The 24,405-nt window shown below is 42.4% G+C and overlaps 1 protein-coding gene across 1 annotated transcript; it reads left to right on the plus strand.

Annotated features, from left to right (window-relative positions):
* Window positions 1–1,355: 1,355 nt before the first annotated feature.
* Window positions 1,356–24,077, plus strand: slc7a9 (solute carrier family 7 member 9; the record flags this gene model as incomplete). Its single annotated transcript, XM_080729378.1, has 12 exons — window positions 1,356–1,487; window positions 6,144–6,291; window positions 10,781–11,023; window positions 14,667–14,792; window positions 16,271–16,370; window positions 16,500–16,544; window positions 17,683–17,806; window positions 18,734–18,837; window positions 20,955–21,051; window positions 21,801–21,950; window positions 23,232–23,406; window positions 24,016–24,077. 12 exons carry the CDS (start codon window positions 1,356–1,358, stop codon window positions 24,075–24,077), a joined length of 1,506 nt encoding a protein of 501 aa, XP_080585504.1.
* Window positions 24,078–24,405: the final 328 nt, after the last annotated feature.

Here is a 24,405-nt window from a genome sequence, read left to right on the forward strand (position 1 = left end):
CAGGTAGTGTATGGCAATATGGCAAGGAAAGAGGGCATTTGCATTTCTTTCACCATAGTAAAATCTGCATTCATGATCTGGAGAGGGCACTTTTTACAGACGGATAAAAGGGCAGGGGCTCAAGCCCCCTTCCTTTGATGTCTATTCGTGCACGTGCCTGCTGTGTCAATCGGGAACAATGCAAGTTGGGAATGCATTCCCTGACCCGATTATAATTTATATGTGACACCCATTGCACCTGTTGTCAGTACCTGTTGCTGTTGTCAGAGTATTCTTGGTATATTCAGAGAAAACAAATTAAACTCACGCACACTGAAGGCTCCAATGCGACAGATGCTTTATTGCTCAAATAAAGCGTGCTACACAGCATCTGTCACATTGGAGCCCTCAGTCAGTGTGCAAGTGTTTGTTTATGGTTCTCTGATTCTGTCTGGCTCTGTACTTAGAACACTTTTACAACAAATCGCTTTGCCAAAAATAGCAGATCTAATAGGCTCGCTTGTTGTGAGCTTATAGATCGGCTATGTTTGGCTAATGTTACGCCCAGAATTTGGATGCTGTTGTTACAAGTGGTTAATTATCGAGATAATATTTTTATGGTGATAAGTTATAACTATATTCATTCTACTATGAGAAGAAGATAAATCACTAGAAGCATCAGATGGTCACACCTCCTGTAATTGAAACTACATAATGGTGCACAAATACTGTAGCAACAATACTGACATTTGTGAAAATAGAATGCCGTTTCAGATGAAGGTGACTAATGCAAGTTTTTTTTCTTTTGGGGTATGTGTGCATATTGAGCGGACCCCTGTGGGGGGCATGCATACTGTACATGCTTGTATGCACTTGTATGCGTGCGTGCATTTACTTAAGTACTGTACTTAAGTACACTTTTGAGGTATTTGTACTTTACTTGAGTATTTCCAATTTCCAACACTTTTACTTCTACTCCACTACATCTCGGATCCAAATATTGAACTTTTACTCCTCTACATTTATTTGAAAACGTAATACTTGTTACTTTGCAGATATAAATTATAATATAAAAAAAACATACACTAACCACTTTAGCCTTATCCCTTGGCTATTTGAATGCGACGCGTTGTGAGCTTGTAGATCGGCAATTTTAAAACATTTCGTACTTTTACTTTTGGGACTTTAAGACATTTTGATTCCAATACTTTCATACTTTTACTCAAGTACACTTTTAATTCTGGACTTTTACGGAGTATTTCTACATTGCTGTATTGATACTTTTACTTAAGTATAAAATGTGAGTACCGTACTTTTTACAACACTGTGCTTGTGTGCATGCATGCGTGCGTCCGTCCGTCCGTCAGCAGGGTGTGATGGAGGGTGGCAGTGTGAGGAAGAGGAGGGACAATCAGAATGGTGTCATCAGCCAGGATGTGGGCGTGTGCTCCTCTGCCCCTCCCCTCGCAGAACAACCACCTCAGAAAGCCACCGTTCTGCAAAATGATGTAAGAACACGTGTGTGTGTGTGTGTGTGTGTGCGTGTGCGTGTGCGTGTGCGTGTGCGTGTGCGTGTGCGTGTGCGCGTGTGCGTGTGTGCGTGTGTTCCACATGTCACATGTGGGCAGTGTCAGTATCAAAGTGAAGGAGTTTCCCCTGAGAAAGAGACTCACAAGATGTTCACAGCGGTGCGAGGTGTCTGGTTCTCATGACCCCGCTCCCCCCCCCCCTCCTCCCCTCCTCCCCTTCCCAGAGGAGGGGGGCAGCGTACCAGGCGGTCCCACACCAACCATTATACTACCACTTAACCCTTTACTTCATCTACTGAGCATGGTGTCCTGGAGGTCCCACAAGCCCTGACTCAAAGACGACTGCATAGTACCTTTGGGCCCTCCCTCTAACACCAGGTATAATCCACTTAAACCCTAGATAGATACTGTATTGGTTGACTGGAGTCCCACAGGGCTCTAAGCCAGAGTTAATTTTTTCAGCAAATTTAGATTTAGTCTTAGTCTTTTGAATAACACACCATTTAGTCTTAGTCCTGTCTTAAGGTGGTTGCACACTGCTGCGTTTTTCGGGCCGAATATCGGAGTGAATTTCGGAGCACGCAAATAAAAAAATCTAACTCACGTTATGTCAGTCACGTTTGCACACTGCCGCCCGTTTCGCGCACCACTCTGTCCCTTGCTCTCTCTATCTCTCTCTCTCTCCTTGCTCTGAAAAACGCATTTCGCAACGAAAAACGCAGCAGTGTGCACTGTGCAACCACCTTTAGTCTTCTGAAATACGTTTTAGTCTAATCTAGTCTTTGTCGACTAAATATCAAAATATTTTAGTCTTAAAGCCAACTCCCACTGGGCCAGATAAACAGATAAAAAGTATCTGTCTCCATTCAAGTGGATGGTAAGATACAGATAATAAAACATATTTGGTATCTGTTTATCTGGCCCAGTGGGAATGGGCCCTTAGTCTTAGTCTTTTGGAATTAGTCTTAGACTTGTAGTCGTTTATAGGCTAAATATAACCACATAACTCTGAACAAGTCATTGTCTTATATATAAATAGTAACTGTATCAATCACATCTGACACTGTCTGCTACTTTCTGTGTTAAACCAACAAGATTTGACAAAAACAGATAAGTGCCATTCTCAAATGTAAATATAAAATATGTATTTGGCTTTAATTCCATTGCACAGTTGCATACCAGTGTTAATTTTTACAGCCATTCGTCTTAGACTTAGATTTAGTCTTAGCCTTTTGAATAACACACATACTGTAATAGTTTTAGTCTTATGAAATTGTTTTAGTCTAGTCTAGTCTTATTGACGAAATATCAAAATCTTGTAGTCTTATAGTGTTCTATACTAGTGACTTTTCTGTTTCCGCTATTACATATCTTCTCTGAAAAGAGCCGATCTACAAGCTCACAAAGCGCCGCGATTCGCCACACTGTGAGCTTGTAGATCGTCATTTTTTGTGGGAAAGTTTCCCGGAATACGGGTGGTGTTAATACAGAACAGGGGCTGGAGCTCCGAAATCTGCAGCAAAAAAATAAAATAAAAGAACTTTAACCATAATTTGAAAATAGAAGCTCACAACATCTCAATGCGACACGTTGGGACCTGGTCGATCAGCTATTTTCAAAACATCTTGAAAATGTTTAGAATATATTTGAAACATTTTGACAACACAAAGCTTGTATGGGGGGTCCCTGGCATAAAATCTTTTCTGAAGGGGGTCCCCCACAAAATAGCTTACATAGTCTTGGTTAAAACTTAATTGAACTAATAGTTGCCTCTTTCATACAGGCAGATGCTTGAAAAATCTATACTGTGTTCTTGCTTTATCGCCTACTCATGACAGATTGAAAAAGTATCTTTTCAGGCTAATTAATTGCACACACACAAAAAGAAAGAATTTGAACTTGTTACAAGGCTACAAGCTTCCAATGGACCAAATGAAAGAATCTCAGCAATCAAGCCTCTGTGAATGAGTAGTCCTGTTTGTGATCTCTGGTTACTAAGTGTCCTCTATGAAAACAGCAGCTTTGTTAGATGAATCCTTCACAAGGCAGATAGCTTTTACATGACTTCACAATGTGAGGACTTTTTTTCTTACACAGTCAAACCGTACTCTGTACTCACATGTCATATTAGGTCAAGCTGGCTATACATATTGTTATATAGCTACATTCCAGGAGAGAAAAATATGACTTTTCAATGAAAACAGAAAGACAGGCTGAGCTGTGCATTAATCCTATATACACCAGGGGTCTTCAACATGGTGTCCGGGACCCCTAGGGGACCTCAGTGTTACCACAGGGGGTCATTCAAATCTTTGTTTGATAGAAACTTATTTCTCCTTTTTTTTTTTTTTTTTTTAAGATTTGTTTTTGGGCTTTTTATGCCTTTATTTGATAGGATAGTAGACTGACAGGAAATGGGGAGAGAGATGGGGAATGACTCGAGAGATGAGGAATCGAAACGGTGACGCCAGCAGGCATCATAGCCTAGTATGTGGTATGCGCCTTGACCACCAGGCCAGCGGGCGCCCCTATTTCTCCTTTTTTATATTAACCACTTGAACTCTAAAGTCCATATTCTGAGAACTTTAGCCAAACAGATCTACAAGCTTTTGGTGATGTAGAGGGGAACAAAGGGGTCCTTTCATATCTCTCTCAGCTAAGGGGTCCTTGGCCTGAAAACGTTGAACACCCACACTGAGAAGCCTGTCTGGGCTATGTCCTTATCTACCATTGGAAAGAGGAAGATTCTTCAAAGTAACGTGATAAGATTTAAACTGCTTCCAACCGTCTGTGTGTTGGCAGAACAGACTGAGTGATTCATTCAGGACATGCTGTACATATCAGCCTAAGGTTAGGTGAAATACTTCTTCAATATTTAGCCTGAACTCACAACCACTCTCCACAGTGGAATGGTCTGTTTGCCCCAACAGGGCAACCAGACTATAGTACTTGTCCGACTTTATTCTTTACATCTTTCCAGATAAACATATTTTGCCGCGCTACTCCTCCCACAGTTTTGGTGGCACGCACTTAGGCCATATGTCAAATCGACCGGTTTCATCAGGACGCGTCTGCTTGCATTTTGCTAAGAGGTTATATAGTTTCATTTATATTAATTTATCTTTGAATTCATTTTCTCTATTGATTGAATGGGAAAATGCAAATATTAGACTATTCCCAAATATGGAGATGAATGTCATCATAGATGTCTGACGTCATAGACAACATGAGACTGACTCAGTATGTCCATATATGAGCAAAGATATGGGCTTAATATTGATGACATCAGGGATATCCATATATGGGCATAAAAAGACAAGGATGGAATGGTTTGCACCGCTCAAATAGGGTCAAGGACTGACAGATACAGAGATATCCATATATGGGCATGAAAGGGACAAATTGATTAATTAATTAATTTTAGTTATTTTTGAAGCGGTGAAAGCCGCTTCCAAGGAGTGGCTTTGTCTGTCCCGTACATGTTTTTTTGAGGATTCCCATAGATTCCCAAGGAGTGGCTTTGTCTGTCCCGTACATGTCCCGTGCATGCAGAATTGAGGATTGGTCAAGCTTCACATGACAATTTGGCCCTCCAGAGAAAATCATTCATTCATTCAGAATTCATAAAAATATAGAACTAAAGCACATAGAAAGTATAGATCTAGAACACAGAATGTATAGATCTATAACACAGATTTCATAGCTCTAGAACACATAGAATAAAAATTCACCGCTCCACTTCGAACCGAGTTTTTTTTTTTTTTTTTTATTATTTCTTTACAAGCAAGCCCACACTGTTTCGTAGGAACAGTACTTCTAGTTTAATTTGACAATTTGCATTTATGTATACAGTATGTGTTTGCGACCGTAGGTCGCACTTACTACAGAAAGCTGCTCGAGGTGTCCGTCCGTCAGTCAGTCAGTCAGTCAGTCAGTCAGTCAGTCACTCCGTCACTCCGTCACACACGTCACACTTTTGCCCTGCTCATATCTCCGCAACCGTTGCCCCGATCCATGCCAGATTTTGCACACACACTCCTTACCTGCCAAACTACAACCTCCAAGGACCCCCGGAGCTCCAGGGACCCCCAGCTCCCTCGGGGACCCCCAAGTGTAAAAAATGAGCACATGTGCAAAAATTACCAAATGACCACCCCAACGGAGCTGCTCACGGGGAATTCCTGGGGACCACCCACTCCTGCTGCTCCAGAACGGATGCAAAAGTGGTGGCGCCCCCAGTGGAGGACCCCCTGCCACTGCAGCTCACATAAAATGCCGTAACTCGGGCTAGGAGCGTCCGGGAGAGCCGGGGCCAGTACCTATTCGTCCGCCAAGGCAACGCGGACACCCCACCCCTCATTTCTCACATGGCCCTCTTCTAGCGCCACCTACAGGCCGAATTTTAAAACACATTTTTGGCCACTGCTCCTACAGTTTTGACCCTCCAATCACGAAAATCACTACACAGTATGTCTACACTCATGTCATCAACATGGATCAGGAAGTTTTTGGAATAAAAAATGTTTGCCCTATTTGTGGAGATAAGTGACCTACGGTCGCTTATCTCCCGATTAGGGAGTCTTACTGGTAATATGTGCATAATGCATGTACACGTATGTTTCTGTGCGTTTCAAGGTGGGTCTGCTGAGTGGTATCTGTCTGATCGTGGGCACCATGATCGGTTCAGGAATATTCATCTCTCCCAAGTCAGTGCTGATTTACACTGGAGCTGTGGGACCCTGCCTGTTGGTCTGGGCTGCATGCGGGGTGCTGGCCACTCTGGGTGAGAAAAACATGCACGCACGCACGCAAGCGCATGCACGCACGCACGCACACTCGCACGCACGCACAGTCGCACACACGCACACACACACACACACACACACACACACACACACACACACACACACACACACACACACACACACACACACACACACACACACACATTTTACATTTTACATTTTAAATATAATTGTTTGTAGCATTATTGTTTTAATAATAATTATCAATTTGGACCGACAAGTGTCGACTGACGTATCACACTTAATGTTCTGAGTCTTGCGTATTCATACTGTCTGCGACTTGCTGACACAACAGCATTTCCATAAAATGTAAACAAGGAAGTGGAGGTAGTCTTGGGCATCCTCCCAACCAATAACAGTACACAACATTTTATCTGCAATCCTTAGTTTTTCCAGAGGTACGCAACGCTGTCGGTGGGGGTCAACTTTTCCAGACAGCGACCTCCAAAATAATCATATTTAACTGGGGACCCCCCCACCCTGACGAGCATTAAGAGTTGAGGCATTACATTTGTATAACACTGTTCGTTGTGAGCATGTAGATCTGCTATTTTCTCAATTTCTGCCTCTAATATTTGACAATTAAATTTGGCCAATGTTAAATTTGTCATTTTAGAGGTATTAAAAAGTCCTTCAATTGTCACTTTAGAAATGTGCAGATACCCTGGCCTGAGTCTATACACTTAAACGTTATGTTGGTTTGTTTACTGTTGAGTGAGAAAACAATGTTGCACATTATGTTAATCATCTGAGGACCCCGCAAAATAATTTGGGGGTTGAGAACCACTGCTCCATGAAACATTCTTCTTGTTCTAACATCACTTTCGTAGATCGACGGGTCGGTCGACATTGTCGCTCAAAGCAATTTTTTTTGTAACTGCCTTGTTTTGCCAATTATTATTCGGGGTCCCACAATATTCTCGTGGCCCACCAGTGGGTCCCAGTCCACAGATTGGGAATCACTGCTTTAGTTCAAAACCAATACTGAATAAGCTGTGTAAAATCACTTTTAACAGATGTATAAAAAGGGCAGCACAGTGTTCCATGCTTTCTAAAGCGGATACTACAGTAGGTGTAACTAATAGAATAGCTGAAATACAGTAGTGTTGTGATTTGCTCTAAATCCAGATTGGTGCAGACTTAATACTGAGTGACTTGAAAGAAATGCCTTGAGCTGTTTATTTAGCAGAAATTCCAGGACTTTAGCTGGGCAGGTTAACTTGGAGATTGGAATAGTTAGATCATTTCTATCACCTCCTTTATGTAATGGAGTTACTGGACATGAGCCACTAAAGTGCCCTAGGAAAGGGAAGTCTGAGATTCTCTCCTGGAGAATCCGGCCCGGACCCAACTCTGGATAAGTGGTAGAGCAGGGGTTCTCAAACCTTTTTAGGCTGTGACCCCCAAAATAAACATATATGAACTGGGGACCCCCACCCTGACAAGCACTTGGAATTGTAGGTATTGCGAGTATATAGTGCGAGGCGTCGTGAGCATGTAGATCTGCTATTTTCACAATGTTCGCCTCTTGCTTTCTTAATACTAGAAATTCGCGGCCGCTGTGCGGCCGCTCCATTCCTAGGACTTCGCGCCCTCCGGGCGCTCAGGCAGGACTGCTCTATATTTGATCAACATAAGGGTTAAACTGTGTGGAGTTTGCATGTTCTCCCCGTGTCTCCTAGGGTAGATACCCTCACAAAAACATGCAGTAATCCTGGTCTCTATAAAGCCTCCCCCTGGCCAGCCGGGGCGCCTGATGGAGGGGAATGGAACTGGTTGGAATAACGTGTTCCTTCCACGCGCTACGTCCAACCGGGGAAGCTCCCCCTGTCAGGTGATAAGAAGCGGCCTGCTCACTCCTCATGCATTGAAGGAAGCATGAGCTCAGTTCGGGGCCCTCCCCAGGTTGGCAGAGGGAGAGTAGAGCCCAGGATCACAGCTTAGGCAATTGGCACCGGGTGAAAAAATGGGTTACAAAAATCGTGGGATAAAAATTAAAAACAAAAAAAAAACATAAGGGTTAGTCTGCACTACACTGTCCCTGCCACCAGGGGACACAGTAGGCCTACTACACTCATAAGTACACTGCACCGTGGAACTATTTGTAAGTCTGTGTTTCGGCCGGAAGGTTTATAATGGACGTACTATGATGTAATTCGCGTCATAGCATTAAATTATTGTTTTGTTTAATTGTACATCGTGCAAGTACAATACGTTCAGGGAAAGCAGCTAGGAATGTAGGGGGGAAATGCGGCGATGTATGTGTGAAAGGAGGAATCTGTAGAAGCAGTGGTGTGAGAGTCTATCAATGACATGCTTAAACAACACCAGGAGCTGGCCTGTCAATTAGTAGTGAAGATTTGACAGTTTGGCCAAAGTCCTTAAATTGTCACTTTATAAATGTGCAGATACCCTGTATACACTTATACTGCGTTGGTTTGTTTACCGTTGAGTGAGGGGGGGGAAATGACATTAAGCTAATCATCTGGGGACCACACACAATAATTTGGGGACCCCACTTGGGGTCCTGACACCAAGTTTGAGAACCACTGTGGTAGAGGACAGATGGATGAGTTTACTGATTAGGGACGGTGGAAAGAGATGGAAAAAGTACTGATTCTTTTTACTTAAGCAAAAATAACAATACCACAAATACCTATTACAAGTAATAGTCCGGTATTTAAAATTAGCCAAAGTATATATAAGGCTAAAGTGTATTTATGTTTTGTAATAATAATATGTTTTGGTAATCAAAATATATACTTGTACAGTACTTGAGTACTTAGTTACTTCCAGCAGACTAACAGCTGACTGACAGCTTGCTCTGCCCCTTTTATGAGTACAGCCAAACTAGTTCTGAGCAAGAGCGCCCAACCCTTACAGCAACCCAGCTAGAAAAGAGCAAACCGTATCTAAAACTACTGCTATTTGATGCAGCTGACTGTTGTATACTATCAACTAATATTTAATTTGAGCAATATCTCCCATAAAAGTAAATGATTCCGATGATACCATAACTAATCATAAAACAAATTGTAGTTTTTATGTCATTATGACCTCAGTCTGAGGTCTAGTGAAGTGTTTTGTTGAGCTTACTGTAACATTGTGTTCTAGTGAGTCTGTGTTTGCGTACGACAATAATACAGATTGTGAAATTCTCCGTTTATATTAAGAGGTTTGGCCACTGGAAAAAATGCCATGAATTTCCCATTGCACAGCTGATCTGTGGGATCTTTGTGGAATATACTAGGTTAGTGTGTTAAATCCCACAAGTCAGAAAGAGGGGATTTACTGTGAAGTTCAAGTCAAATGTATTTATAAAACACAAGTGCTGTTCAAGCATGCTGGCTCCTATAAATTGTGAAAAACTGTAGCCTATACACACTCCTTCTTGCAGACTCACCTCTTCAGACTCCATCTCAAACATTAACTCTCCTCTCTTCTTGCATCCCTTCCTGACTTTTGTAGTGGAGTGAAAGTCAAGAGTACAAAAATACAAATAATCAAGTAAAGTACAGATAGCCAAATAAATGTACCCCTGCTGTCTGTGTGTTTATACAGTGGTTCTCAACCTTTTCAGGCCGCGACCCCTAAAATAATCATATTTTAACTGGGGCCCCCCCCCCCACCCTGACGAGCGGACTCAGATGAATTTGTCCTTGTGTAAAAATACCCTAATAGTTGAGGCATTACATTTTGTATAGCCTCGGAAACCCAGCCTTTATTTGGCCTGGGCTATCGCGTTAAAATCACTGATGTAGGAAGTGTAGAATTTCCCTAACCAATCAGAGTGCAGAGGGGCGTCGCACCAAATTTGTTGATGTTGTGACGCAGCAGCGTTCTCTGCGCTGAGCTAGCCTCGCGTAGCCAGGCTTACTCATCTGCGAAGAGAAAAGCCTGGTGACAATATCAGGCAGAGACTGTTCAACTTCCGCCGTGAGAATTTCAACGGAAGACTACAACGCATGACGTAACTTCCGTTAAACACAGCACTTCCTCCACTTCCGCTAGCACCAACCGGAAGTCATATTGTGGCCAGGGTGGCGCTGAGAAGAGGAGTAGAGGGGGGTGGGGGGAGGAGAACACATGCTATTGGCCGTAGACTCCTGGTGAGATTTGCCGGGTTGTGTATCCCCACCCATCTGCCAGCATAGACTGTCTGTGTTAGGTTAGACAACATTTTGTATAACACGGTTCTATTGTGAAATTAGCAGATCTACATGCTCACAACAATGATGTGAGGTCGGCTATTTTTTTTTTTTTTTTAATTTGTCATTTTAGAGGTATTAAAAAGTCCTTAAATTGTCACTTTGGAAATGCATGTGCAGATACCCTCTATACACTTAAACTTAATGTTTGGTTTGTGAGTGAGAAAACAATGTTTCACATTAAATTAATCATCTGGGGACCCCCCTGTGTTGAGAACCACTGTGTTTATACATACGTGTGTCACCACTCACCACACAGGGGCGCTGTGCTACGCGGAACTGGGCACCATGATCGCCAAGTCAGGCGGGGAGTACCCGTACCTGCTGGAGGCGTTTGGCTCCATCATGGCCTACCTGTACTCCTGGACCACCGTCATGGTCCTGAAGCCTTCCTCCTTCGCCATCATCTCCCTCAGCTTTGCAGAGTACGCCTCCGCACCCTTCTACCCCGGCTGCATGCCTCCCAAGGTCGTCACCAAGAGCCTGTCTGCGGCTGCCATATGTGAGTGGACATGATTTCATTTTTTCTGTCTGATAGACAATGATGGACAGTAACAAAGTGCATTTGCTAGAGTACTTTGTGAGTGGTCTTGGGAGCCTATGGTTCCCGAGCCATGTGGCCCATAGGGCAGGAAGTAAGGCTGGGCAATATATTGAAAATATCAAATATCAACATGCAAGGTATACATATCGATGAAGATGGCTTGAAATGAGGTATTGAAATGAGGAAATGTACATCCCCTGCCATGAAGTACACTCCTCTGCCATGATCTATTCTCTATACGTTGACCCAAGTCCACTGCTAATGTGTACCCTTGTAGAGGTGTGTGTGTTTCTTAGACTATTTTAATAGCAAGAGCATTCATTCAGCCCCACTTTGACTATGGAGTCAACATACGGTATCGCAGCGCCTCAAAGGCATTAAAATCAAAGTTCCAAACAGCCCAAAACAAACTGATTAGGGTCCTGCTTAACCTTCCATCTCGGGCTCACCTTACCCCTGGTGGTTTTAAGCGTGGAGTGGCTCATCATGGTAGCTGACAGAGAAATGGGGCCGGTGTACAAGATACACTACACCACTAAGATACCCATGTACCTGACAAAATACTTCCAAAACATCAAGAATGTCCACAATTACAACACCAGAGGCAGCTCCACAGATCATGTCCAACCCAGATTTGGCTCAAACAAAGGGGATACATTTGTTCTCCTGCTATACCGCAAAAATGTGGAAGGCCCTACCGACGGCCTTAAAGGAGTGTAAATCCCTACCCTCCTTTAAAACTACTCTGAAAAGTCACTTACAGGTGGCTGCAAAAAAAAAAAAGAAAGACATATCCTATACCGATCCTTGCCTCCCCCTGACCTTTCTATAGCATACGACTGTAAAGGCTCTTTTCCACCGGCAGCGATAACGATGACGATAACGATTTAAAAAAGTGGGTTTTCAATTGAAGTGGATCGGCAGCATCCACCCAACACCGATAAAGACAACGATAGCCGACAACTACATCGTTAGGATCAACAACGATGTGGTTAAGATCACAGTGATATGGAACTGGGTCTCTGACAAACAGCTCGAGGTGCGCTCTGCGCGAGCGGCTGTTAATTGGCGCCTCTTCACATTGATGTCCGATGACTTTATCGGACATCAATGTGAAGGCATAATTATCGCTGTGATATTTTATGTCTATCGTCATCGTTATCGCTGCCGGTGGAAAAGGGCCTCATGATGATGAGTATGAGTTGTAAAAAGGGACCCCAATTTAAACAAGCCAAAAGCTTTCTTTTCATTTCATTTCATTGTCTCCACCTGCCGAAGGCAGGGGGAGAGTATGTTTTCGACCCTGTCCGTCCGTCCGTGCGTCCGTCCGTCCTCCGAGTTTGTGTACAGCTAATCTCCGGCGCCGTTGGCCCGGACGCTGCCAAAATGAACACACACACTCCCTGGATGCCAATTCAGAACCTCTGCCCCACATTTCTCAAATGGCCCTGTTCTAGCGCCACCATGAGGCCGATGTTTGCAAAACACATTTCTGTACACTACTCCTACAGATTTTGTCCAAAAATCACGCAAATTGGTAGACAGCATCTCTACAGTCATGTGATCGGCACAGATCTGTCTGATTGTCCATATTCCATCCTGATTGGCTGATATTGGCTTTCAAAGTTTGTAAGATTGGTCCATTTTGGACAAAATGCCTCAAATCACAAATGCAGAGTGCAATTAACATGAACTCGCGCACACAGGTTCCCACTAGGCCGAGGAAGAAATGCCACTTCAAATTTTTTAAATCAGCCTCATGGTGGCGCTATAACAGGCCGATTCGTGGTTTTACCTATAACTCCACCGATCAGTTTCTAACTTTGTAAGCGCACTCCCTGGATGCCAATTCAGAACCTCTGCCCCACATTTTTCACATGGGCCTGTTCTAGCGCCACCAGGAGGCCAATTTGTGCAAAACTACCTTTTGGCCAGTACTCCTACAGATTTTGTCCAAAAATCACGCAAATCGGTAGACAGTATCTCTACAGTCATGTGATCGACATGGATCTCTCTGATTGTCCATATTCCATCCTGATTGGCTGAGATTGCTTTCAAAGTTTGTAAGATTGGTCCGTTTTGGACAAAATGCCTCAAATCACAAACGCAGAGTGCAATTAAAATGAAATCGCGTACACACGTTCCCACAAGGATGAGGAAGAAATGCCACTTCACATTTTTGAAATCAGCCTCATGGTGGCGCTATAACAGGCCAATTTTGGTTTTAACTATAACTCCACTGATCAGTTTCAACCTTTGTAAGCGCACTCCCTATAGGCCAAGGAAAAAACCCTTTCCTTGCATTTTTCACATCAGCCTTTTATAGCGCCACCTGGAGGCCGACTTATGTAAGACACATTTTTGGATATTACTCCTTCAGATTTTACCCAAAATGAACACAAATCAGTACACAGTATCTCTACAGTCATATGATCAAGACAGATCTGTCCTGTATTAAATATTCCAACCTGATTGGCTAAGATTGGCCTCCAAACTTTGCAGGATTGATCTGTTTCAAACAAAATGCCTCAAATCGAGGCACACAAAATGTTCACAAAATGTTCAAATCAGCCTCATGGTGGCGCCATGAAAGGCCTAAGATTGGTGAAGAACACATGCCACCCTTTTTACATTGGCCTATTATACCACCACCAGGACGCATAGCTGGTGGAGACCTGTGCTCGGAAGAGCACTTCTTCTAGTTTTATTTTGTTTCGCACATGGTAGTGTGTGTCCTTGTGTTTTTTATCCTTTTAGTTGACCATGTACCAGTAGACTATATCATGGTACTGTATACCTTTTCCTATGCAAACCTCTAATAAAATCTTCAATCAATCAATCAATCAATCAATCAATCAATCAATCAATCAATCAATCAATTAATCAATACTCAAACCAAACAGAAACTGATCATCTCAATGTCCTACCAGAGGTCTAATAGTGCCCTCTGTTGGCAGAAAAGAGGGAGAGAGAGAGAGAAAAGAGAATTGATTATTTATAGTTGCATGTTGTTTATAAAGGTTATATGGCAGGGGTCTTCAACGTTTTCAGGCCAAGGACCCCTTAGTTGAGAGAGAGACGAAGCAGGGACCCCCACTACATATTGTATAAAATTGTGTTGCAGAAGAAAGATTTTCATAGATCTCTTAGACAGACTTGTTTGACAGCACTGTCATCATGTTGGAGTAATGTGTATTTTCAGACATTTAACCAGTTAAACCGTCAAACACTTTAGTCTGCTCATCTTTGCCAAAAATAGCCGATCTATAAGCTTAAAACACCTCGCAACGCGAGGCGTTGTAAGCTTAGATCTGCTATTTTTGGGTGATGTTCCACTCAGAATAGGGATATGCTAGGGTTCAAGTGGTTAATGTATAAAACATGATCCTATCATACAAAGATTTGGTGCTCCCCCTAGCTGTAGTAACTCTGACCTCCTAGGGGTCCCGGACCCCCTGTTGAAGACCACTGCTATGGACATCTGTGAATTGTTCACTAAGTCAGAAGTTTACATTTAGAAAATAAATAAAAAACTTCTTTCAGTGCTTCTTTCAGAGATTTGGTAGATAGTTTGACTGTTGTTCTCTTTATCTCCTGTCAGTTTTGATTGTCCTGGTCAACTGTTTCAGTGTGAAGTTGGCCAACTATGTGCAGAACGTCTTCACTGCAGCCAAGTTGCTCATCATTCTCATGATAGTGGGAGCTGGCATTGTTCTGTTGATCCAAGGTGGGCATTTCTGGCTGCTATATCAATGCTTCTCAAATTGTTTGATGTCAAGGACCACACACAGGGGCGTCACAAGGGGGGGGAAGTGGGACTGGGTTACCAGGGCCCAAGGTGGAGTGGCCTTCATTATTTGATACTTTAGCTATTGAAAAATAGCAGATCTACAAGCTACAAGCTATTTTTTACAGTAAAAGAATATGTATTTTTTAAGCGAACATGTGTTACTCAAATTTTGCTTCTGGGGGGTCCCTAGAACTAAATATTTTGAGATGGGGGTCCGCGGCCAAATACATATAATTTTGGGGGACATTCACATGAAAAGGTTTGAGCACCACTGACATAGAAACAGAGTCGGGTCAAACATATTCAAAGACTTGGCAAATGTTAATGATTTTTCAAAAATAGCAGATCTACAAGCTCGCAGTGCGGGACTCAGTGAGCGCTGTGAGCTTGTATATCTGCTATTTTTCAATAAATAAAGCACAAAATAATGTGTAATAATGCGTTCCCAGTCTAAATGGGTTAAAACCCCTCCCCCTATGAAGAACATTCATGGGGGGCCCGCAGTGAGTCCTTGTACCCAGGGCCCATAATTTGGTGCGACACCCCTGTCCGTTGGTGAACAGTGGTGCCAGGAGACGTTAATTTTCGTCTGTCCGTCCGTCCTTCTGTTCATCCGTCAGTCCATCCGTCCATGCACAATTATTTCTTTCACCAACTGTTTGAACCTGTAAACCTGTGTGACAATTAAGTGAATACTGAGTCTCCGTCCCACCTTGTGAATGTTCAGGAGGAGCTACCATGAGCTCCCAGTACTTAGGCCTACCATGAGCTCCCAGTACGTAGGCCTACCGCACCACTTAGTTACCCAGGTATTGAACCTAAAACTGTGTGGTCCAATGGCCAGCAGTTCTCCACCAACTGAACCTACCCAGGCATGCCCAAACACACTGTCCTATAGACCTGGAGAGACGGGGAGACGCCTGTTACAGAACAAACGCTCTAATATACGGTAGCAATGCTATGAGATTAAAGTGCTATTTAAAGGAGAAAACCACCAATTTTCAACATTGAACTATGTCATTAACATACCTTAGAGGAGTTGAATGGAAATAAGAAAAAAGTCCCCTCCTTCAATCTGTGTTGCCTAGAACTGGAGGATTGATTGTGGGGTCATGGCTTGCAGAGTACATCTTGATGATCTCTGTATAGTTCAATGGGTGGTTTTCCCCTTTAACAACAATTTTAACAACAACACACAACAACAAAAGCCCATACTTTTGGACAGTTTAATGTCATATTTGATATTACTTTTGTGTCTTGTTGAAGACCAAGCCACTTATTTACTCACTGCAAATCACCCTGGATAATGTGAACAGAAATGACATATTCTCAAAACATTGAACATACAGTACACTTTTCTGTCATAATAATCACTTATGATAGCTAAATGTGCTGTACTGTGTGTTTACCTCCAGGAAACACACAGAATTTGTCAAATGCCTTTGATGGCTCGATGATGTCTTTTGGAGCTATTGGACTTGCATTTTACAACGGACTTTGGGCTTATGATGGCTGGTAAGTATATTTCCGTTCCATTAGTTCTGTTGTACTTCCCCTGTGTGGGCTTCATGGTGTCCATTAAAATGCCATTATGAACTGAATAGAGACACCATGTTTTTTTCCTCCCCCTTCTTGTTCTTTCAGGAATCAGCTGAATTTCATAACAGAAGAGCTGAAAGATCCATACAGGTGATAAAAAATCCACTTATTTATTTGTAAGCTGATCAAATGTTTAGAAGATGAAGTAAGAATTAGTGCTGCACAATATATCGTTATCGTATTGTTATCGAGATATGACCATGTGCAATATCAGTATCGCGAAAGGCAACAATATTGCGATATATCGCCCAGCAATATATCGCTCATATTATTGCCCATAATGTTGCCTTTGGCCTCCACTAAAGGTCTTTATACAACGACTAATTCGCCTTTTTTTAAAACCTCATAAAGTCAATGCAAGCTTCCACACCGGCCACGAATGTCCGCAGAGCGAAAAAGCGTCTTTTATTTATTTGCTCTTGTGTCGAATTTTGTGAACATTTGCTGGTGAACTCCTCTTTCTCTCAGTAAGTATCAAAGCTCACTCTATCCAATTTAAAGAGAGAGAGAGAGTATAGAACATTTCACATTTTCACGTCCCTTATTCGCGTTGCATCGCTAATTTGCCGGTGTGTAATGAGTAATGACTTTTAGAATATCAAAATAAGTGTGGGAACCCAATAACACTTAAAATCAAGAGTGACATTGACTTATTATTATGCTGTTTTTTTGAATAATGCTTAGTTTTCACTGTTGCAACACTTAAAATATTGAATATGAAATGTGTACGGTAATATCCTATGTCGTATCGATATTTAAATATTTGTCATAAATATCTACAGTAGATAGGAAAGTTTGTCCATATCGTGCGGCCCTAGTAAGAATGACAACACACTGTCCTGGAAGAGCACACATTCAAGCCATAGTCTTCAAAAACATCATTCACAGCAGCCATGTTTGGTGGCTGAGTTTCGTCCAAGTTAGCTGTGATTTCTCAGCAGTGGGATAACACCATGACACAGTACAGATTTAGCTTGAGCATGATTGGTGCTGAGATACCATACAGTATAACCCCCTCTGGAAGATATGGCAGCTGTCAGTGCAAGCTTATATCACCCCCTCTGTCATTCTATCCATTCTTCACGCCCAGGGCAAATAAAGGCTCGGTATGTGAATATATTGATTCAGATAACACTAACACATGTAGGTGAGCCTGAAGTGTCCGTATGCTAGCTAACACGCAAGCGTTGTGCCGTGAGCTGATATTGTGGCTGATGCTGTGTGCTAGGAACCTGCCTCTGGCCATCCTCATTGGCATTCCTCTGGTGTCAGTGTGCTACGTGCTGGTCAACATCTCCTACTTCACCGTCATGACGGCCACAGAAGTGCTGCAGTCTCCTGCCGTCGCCGTGGTAAGGAGCTGGTTGGCATGGTAATACTGTAGTAATAGTAAAAGTTATACAGTACTCTTTCAGACTACAAGAACGAAGTGCACATATTTCATGGGTTCTGGATTTGTTTCCGTACGCTACGACTCTGTTTCACATAAGGTTCTCAGAACCTAATTTGGGCACTACTAGGCTACTATATCCACTCAGAACTATCAAAATGTTCCTAAAATAGCGAAGAAAGACTATGTTTATTGTTTCATTTCTACGTTTATTTGTATGACATACCTCTCCCTTCAGGGTGGTTGTGGTTATAATAGAAACACATAAAACCATCACAGAACTACGCAGGTTCTGGAAGGTTCTGGGTTCCTAGTTCCTAGTCGAAAAGAGCCAATAGTGTAACGGGGAACTAACTCAATTAGAGTCAATGAGTTACCAGGGCCCAAGGTGGAGGGGGCTCAATTATTTTATACTTTAGCTATTGAAAAATTGCAGATATACAAGCTCACAGCGCGGCACCGAGTGCCGCGCTGCGAGCTTGTAGATCTGCTATTTTTGAAAAGTCATGAAAATGTGTGCAAATCTTTGAATATATATATTTTTTAAGCGAACATTTGTAACTAAAGTTTTGCTTCTGGGGGGGTCCCTGGAACTAAATATTTTGAGATGGAGGTCTGTGGCCAAATACATATCATTTTGGGGGTCCTTCACATGAAAAGGTTTGAGCACCACTGACATAGAAACATAGGTTTTTCAAAAAACCTTTGAAGGATTTGAAATATTCAAAGACTTGACTTCAAAAATAGCAGATCTAAAAGCTCGCAGCGCGGCACTCGTGCCGTGCTGTGAGCTTTTACATCTGCTATTTTTCAATAGTTAAAGTACCCATGCAGGGCCCAGAATGTGGTGCGACACCCCTGTCTGTGTATTGTTTGTCCCCCATGTTAGACGTTTGGTGACAGAGTGTTTTATCCTCTGTCCTGGATGGTTCCTCTGTTCGTCGTCTTCTCCACGTTCGGCTCAGCCAACGGAAGCTGCTTCACAGCCGGCAGGTACGGGGCATGCTTAGAAAGTCATGGGAATATCAATTATTAAGCCAATATTATATATTATTAAATATGTTGCTGTCTGTTGGTAAGAAAGAGAGAATGACGAAACAAGGTCAGAAAGAGTGAGAGAGAGAGAGAGAGAGAAAGAGGCAAAAGACGCCTCTTCACTTTTGAACCCACCTTCACACACACACGCGCACGCACTCTCACACACACGCACGCACGCACGCACGCACGCACGCACGCACACACACACACACACACACACACACACACACACACACACACACACACATACGAGTGCCCCATCTCTCTCTCACTGTCACTATCATATAAGCAGGGTTCCCACGGTCATCAAATTCCTGGAAATATTTTGAAATTAGAAAAATACTTTTCCAGTACAGGAAAAGTTTTGGAATTGATCAAGGGTCCTGGAAGGTCCTGGAAAATATTGCTACAGCATGCATTGTTTTTGACTCCATAAATCGACTTTGAGGGTTCCCTGACACAATTTTCTTATCTTATTATTATCCACAGATTCCACACTGTTCATATTCACAATAGTCACTCTCATCTAAATACCTGCTGTCTATTGTTGTATGCTGATGTATAACATAGGTTTAACGTTGTTAAACAGGTTTTTATGATATTAAGCAATTTAGCTTAATATCCTCTTAATACCCGCTCAAGGACCCCTTGACTTTAACTGCCCTTTGACATTAACACTCTAATAAAGAGCCCAGGTTTTTTAAGCAAATGAATAATGTGGATGACCTCAATTTGACAATTCTTCTCTAATTGTCTTTAGTGCTTTGAAAAGTTGAAAGCCATCACTTAGGAGCCATTATTAAGAAAGTAGACAAAGGTTCAGAGATGGCCATGGAAAGCAATTTTAGAAAATTGGTTATAAATTGCTCCATCTACGCCTTCCCTCTTAGCTTTCTTACATACTATTTAAAATAAATCTAAGGGATGAGGAGGACTAACCACTCTCCCTCTTTAAAAACACAGCATATGCTCTCTCTCATCATGTCTACTGGACTAGTAGGCCTACATTTAATATTTGACGTGGGCACATGCACGATCCGCATGCGCTCCACAGTCCGTTCGCCGCGTGCACCGTTCGCAGCGTGCACAGTTTATTTTTGCTACACTGCCGGTCTTTGGTCATTTAAGCGACTCGTTAATGCACTGAATTATTGTTATATAGTCCTAGAAATTGGATTAAATATTCTGGAAAAGTTTTGGAAAAGTTTTGGAAATTCATTGGTAAAAATGGTTGGGAACCCTGTATAAGTCAGTCTGTGGTTCTCAACCTGTGGGTCGGGACCCCCAAATTATTTTGGGGGGTCCCCAGATAATTAACTTAATGTGAAACATTGTTTTCTCACTCAACAGTAAACAGACCACAACACAGTATAAATGCATAGAGGGTATCTGCACATTTCTAAATGAACAATTTAAGGACATTTAAAGGAGTAGTTCACCCCCAAAATGACTTTTTTTCTATTGATTACTCATGCCATGGAGAGTAGAGTTTAATAATATTTTTTGGTTTTTGTCACATTCCTAAGACAAATATTTGATTCGAGTAAATTTACCCCCATTGATTCCGGATGGGGACCCGTTTCGAAACAGGTCCCCATCCGGAATGAATGGGGGTAAATTTATTGTTATCACATGTCTGCGGCAAAAAAACTTAAAATATTATTGATCTCTAGTCTCCATGGCATGAGTAATCAATAGAAAAAAAGTCATTTTGGGGGTGAACTACTCCTTTAAGACCCTTAATACCTGTCGAATAAAATAAAGAAATGTGGCCATATTGTCAAATATTTGAGGCAGAAATTGTGAAAATAGCCGATCTACACGCTCACAAGGCAATAGAATCGTGTTATACAAAATGTAATGCCTCAACTCTTAGTGCTTGTCAGGGTGGGAGGTCCGGGTCCCCAGTTAAAATATGATTATTTTAGGGGTTGCGGCCTGAAAAGGTTGAGAACCACTGCTATAAGTAATGATGGAATGCTGTATAAAAAAGAAAGAACAGAAATAGGGGTGAGATGAATGTGTGTGTTCAGCAGGTAGAAAGATGAATAGACTATCTTGTCCTCTCCCAGGCTGACCTACGTGGCTAGCAGGGAAGGGCACATGATCAAGATCCTGTCCTATATCAGCGTGAAGCACTACACCCCTGCACCCGCCCTGCTCTTCAATGTGAGTCCTGAGTCACAACAAAACAAAATCATCGTCCACACATTTTACACTCCTTCAGTATGAGTCCTGCATTCAAATCAAACTCATCGTCCACATACTTTTCGCAGACTTTTCCCGGATTAATCAAATATATATATTGTTTTCTACAGTATATATGAACAAATCATCTAACAACACTTAAAGGGGAACACCACTCATTTTCAACATTGAACTATGTAATTAATATACCTTGGAGTTGTTTTGTGGAAAATCCCTTTAAGTGTTGTTTTATAGGCTACTATTTATATATTTTTTAAATAGTGAACATAGCTGATCTGTAAAGTGAATGAACACTTTAATAATGTGAATGAACACTATAGCGTTCCTACACTTTGAAAATATATTTCGCACCATGTCACTTCAGGGGCTCTGTAAGTCATTTTTTTATCGTTATTATTTCATTTCTTTACTCCTATTGAAAGTTTATAGTGGGTTGATTAGTGGGTTGTTGAGAGTGATATTTCAAAATTCTATTCAAAAACTTGATTTAGAAGTATTTTTGTTGCATTTGGTAAAGAATATGGGGTGATATACGGTAGAGTCAGTCTACACACGCACTCGCGCGCGCATGCGCACACACACACACAAACACGCACGCACGCACGCACGCACGCACGCACGCACGCACGCACGCACGCACGCACACACACACACACACACACACACTTATCTCTTATCTGATTATAATCTATTCTTGTGCTTGTTTTCAGGGCCTCCTGGCTATCTGCTACATCATCCCCGCAGACATCAACAGTCTCATAAACTACTTCAGCTTTGCACAGTGGGTGTTCTATGGGCTGACGGCCCTGGCCCTCATCGTCATGCGCTTCACCAGGAAGGAGCTCCACAGACCGGTCAAGGTCAGTTCTTTAGAGCAGTGGACCCCCAGGGGGTCCCCAGATGATTAACTTAATGTGCAACATTGTTCTCTCTCTTAACAGTAAACAAACCAACATAAAGTTTAAGTGTATAGAGCGTATCTGCACATTTCTAAAGTGACAATTTAAGGACTTTTTAATACCTCTAAAATGACAGATTAAACATTGGCCTAATTGTCAAATACTAGTGGCAGAATTTGGCGTTGTGAGCATGTAGATCTGCTATTTTCAACAGAACCGTGCTTTATAAAATGTAATGCCTCAACTCTTAGTGCTTGTATGGTGGGGGGTCCACAGTTAAAATATGATTATTTTGGGGGTCACAGCCTGAAAAGGTTGAGAACCACTGCTTTAGGGCAGAGGATAGACAGAGAGAGGACAAGGTTATGAGCAAACGTACCAATTTATGGGTTTCAAATGTAGTCCTACACCGGCCATGGCCGGTTCTGATTGGAGTAGAACTCTATACCAATCAGACAAATTGAAACACCTGTGTTGGTCCTCAACATGGCCGTGTAGGACTACATTTGAAACTCATGAATACCATCTGGCAACAGTGTTTCATTGTACCGTGTGCTCTTGTATGCTCTTATTTCTAAAACATGTATCGTTTTAGTCAGTCCGTGACTTACAGTACCATGACAAAATGTCTCTGTTTTGTTCAAATGGAGAAACGTTGTTCCTAATCGTCTCTGTTTCTACCTGATGGCTATTGTACCCTCCAGTACCCTGACATAGGGCTGGGCAATTAACCAAAAATATATAGCTTTATTGATATATCGATTTATATATATATATTTTTTATAATCGTTCATTACTCACAATCAAGGCAGAGGTTAGAAATAATCGTGATATTATTTTGAAGTCAAATCGCGGGTGAAGTAAAACAATGTGCAAACACAGCAGCACGATTTGTGAGCTGCTGTGATAGGAGAAGGATATCAAATGGAACACAACCACCTTAAAAACCATTGTATATATCCCTGCTCTGCCTGCACGTAACATTGATGCATGAAAACTGTTACACTCTTTTCACCTGTACATATTCTGTTCCGATTGTATTGTATTGTATTGTATTGTATTGTATTGTATTGTATTGTGTACACTTCTGCTTTGGCAATGTAAACATATGTTTTCTCATGTGTGTGTGTGTGTGTGTGTGTGTGTGTGTGTGTGTGTGTGTGTGTGTGTGTGTGTGTGTGTGTGTGTGTGTGTGTGTGTGTGTGTGTGTGTGCGCGCGCGCGTGCGTGCGTGTGTAACCAGGTGCCCATCGTGGTAGCAGGCCTAGTGGTGGTCATCTCCGTCTACCTGGTCCTGGCTCCCATCATAGATAAACCTGAGTGGGAGTATCTCTACTGCACTCTGTTCATCTTCAGCGGCCTCCTCTTCTACTACCTGTTCGTCCATCACAGGTTCAGCTGGCCACGCAAGCTCATGAGTAAGTATTCTGTCGTTGACGCGACCTGGCGTTTGTCAACGAACCTAAGCACAACGGTGGGGGCCAGTGTATAAAATATGTATAAAATAGGTCATACATGTTTATGTTGTCAATCCCATCAGTTGATATACAAATACTTCCAAATGCTGAGTTTGTCTCCACTATACACTATCATCCTATGTGCTCTTCAACTCAAATGTAATTAAACAAACTATTATGCATATTACACGGTGGTGAGGTGACTCTAGTTGAGTTGATGATCTACTGTGTACTGTAGGTACCGTAGTCCTCTGATAGAGTGATCAATGGACTTTTGACACTTTTGCACGGCATTAATATACAAAACGTAACAATTAATAACCGCGTATCAGGTTGGGTCGAGGCCTTGCTAAGAACGTAGGCAAAGATCTGAGCTATCTGCTTGCGAAAGTTGGAGTCTGTAGAACCAACCATGTGCTGTGAGGCCTCTTTCATGCGATTCGGGCCAATTCGGCCTCGGCTTCAATTAGTAGTCAGGATATTGAAGTGACCGACGTGAAATTACCAGTCTTGCCAGTACTTCTGTGACCTATGATCCATGACCCATGTTGTGATGTTCCGTCTCTTTAGGACCAATCACCATGCACCTGCAGCTGCTGATGGAGGTGGTGCCACCAGAGAAACTAGAGTGACGCAATAACCTGGGTGATATCCTGCACCATGACATGGTGCCCGGTACACCACGGCATGGTGGTACATCATGACATCAGGGGCGTCACAAGGGGGGGGGGGGGGATTGGGATTGAGTTACTAGGGCCCAAGGTGGAGGGAGCTTTAATTATGTTATACTTTAGCTATTGAAAAATAGCAGATCTAAGCTCACAGTGCGCCGAGTGCGGCACCGAGTGCTGCGAGCTTAGATCTGCTATTTTTGAAAAGTCGTGAAAATGTGTGCAAATCTTTGAATATATGTCTTTTTTAAGCGAACATCTGTATTTGTAAAATTTAGCTTCGGGGTCC

The sequence above is a fragment of the Nannobrachium achirus genome (genome assembly GCF_963921795.1).
Source record: "Nannobrachium achirus genome assembly, chromosome: 7".
Taxonomy (NCBI): domain Eukaryota; kingdom Metazoa; phylum Chordata; class Actinopteri; order Myctophiformes; family Myctophidae; genus Nannobrachium; species Nannobrachium achirus.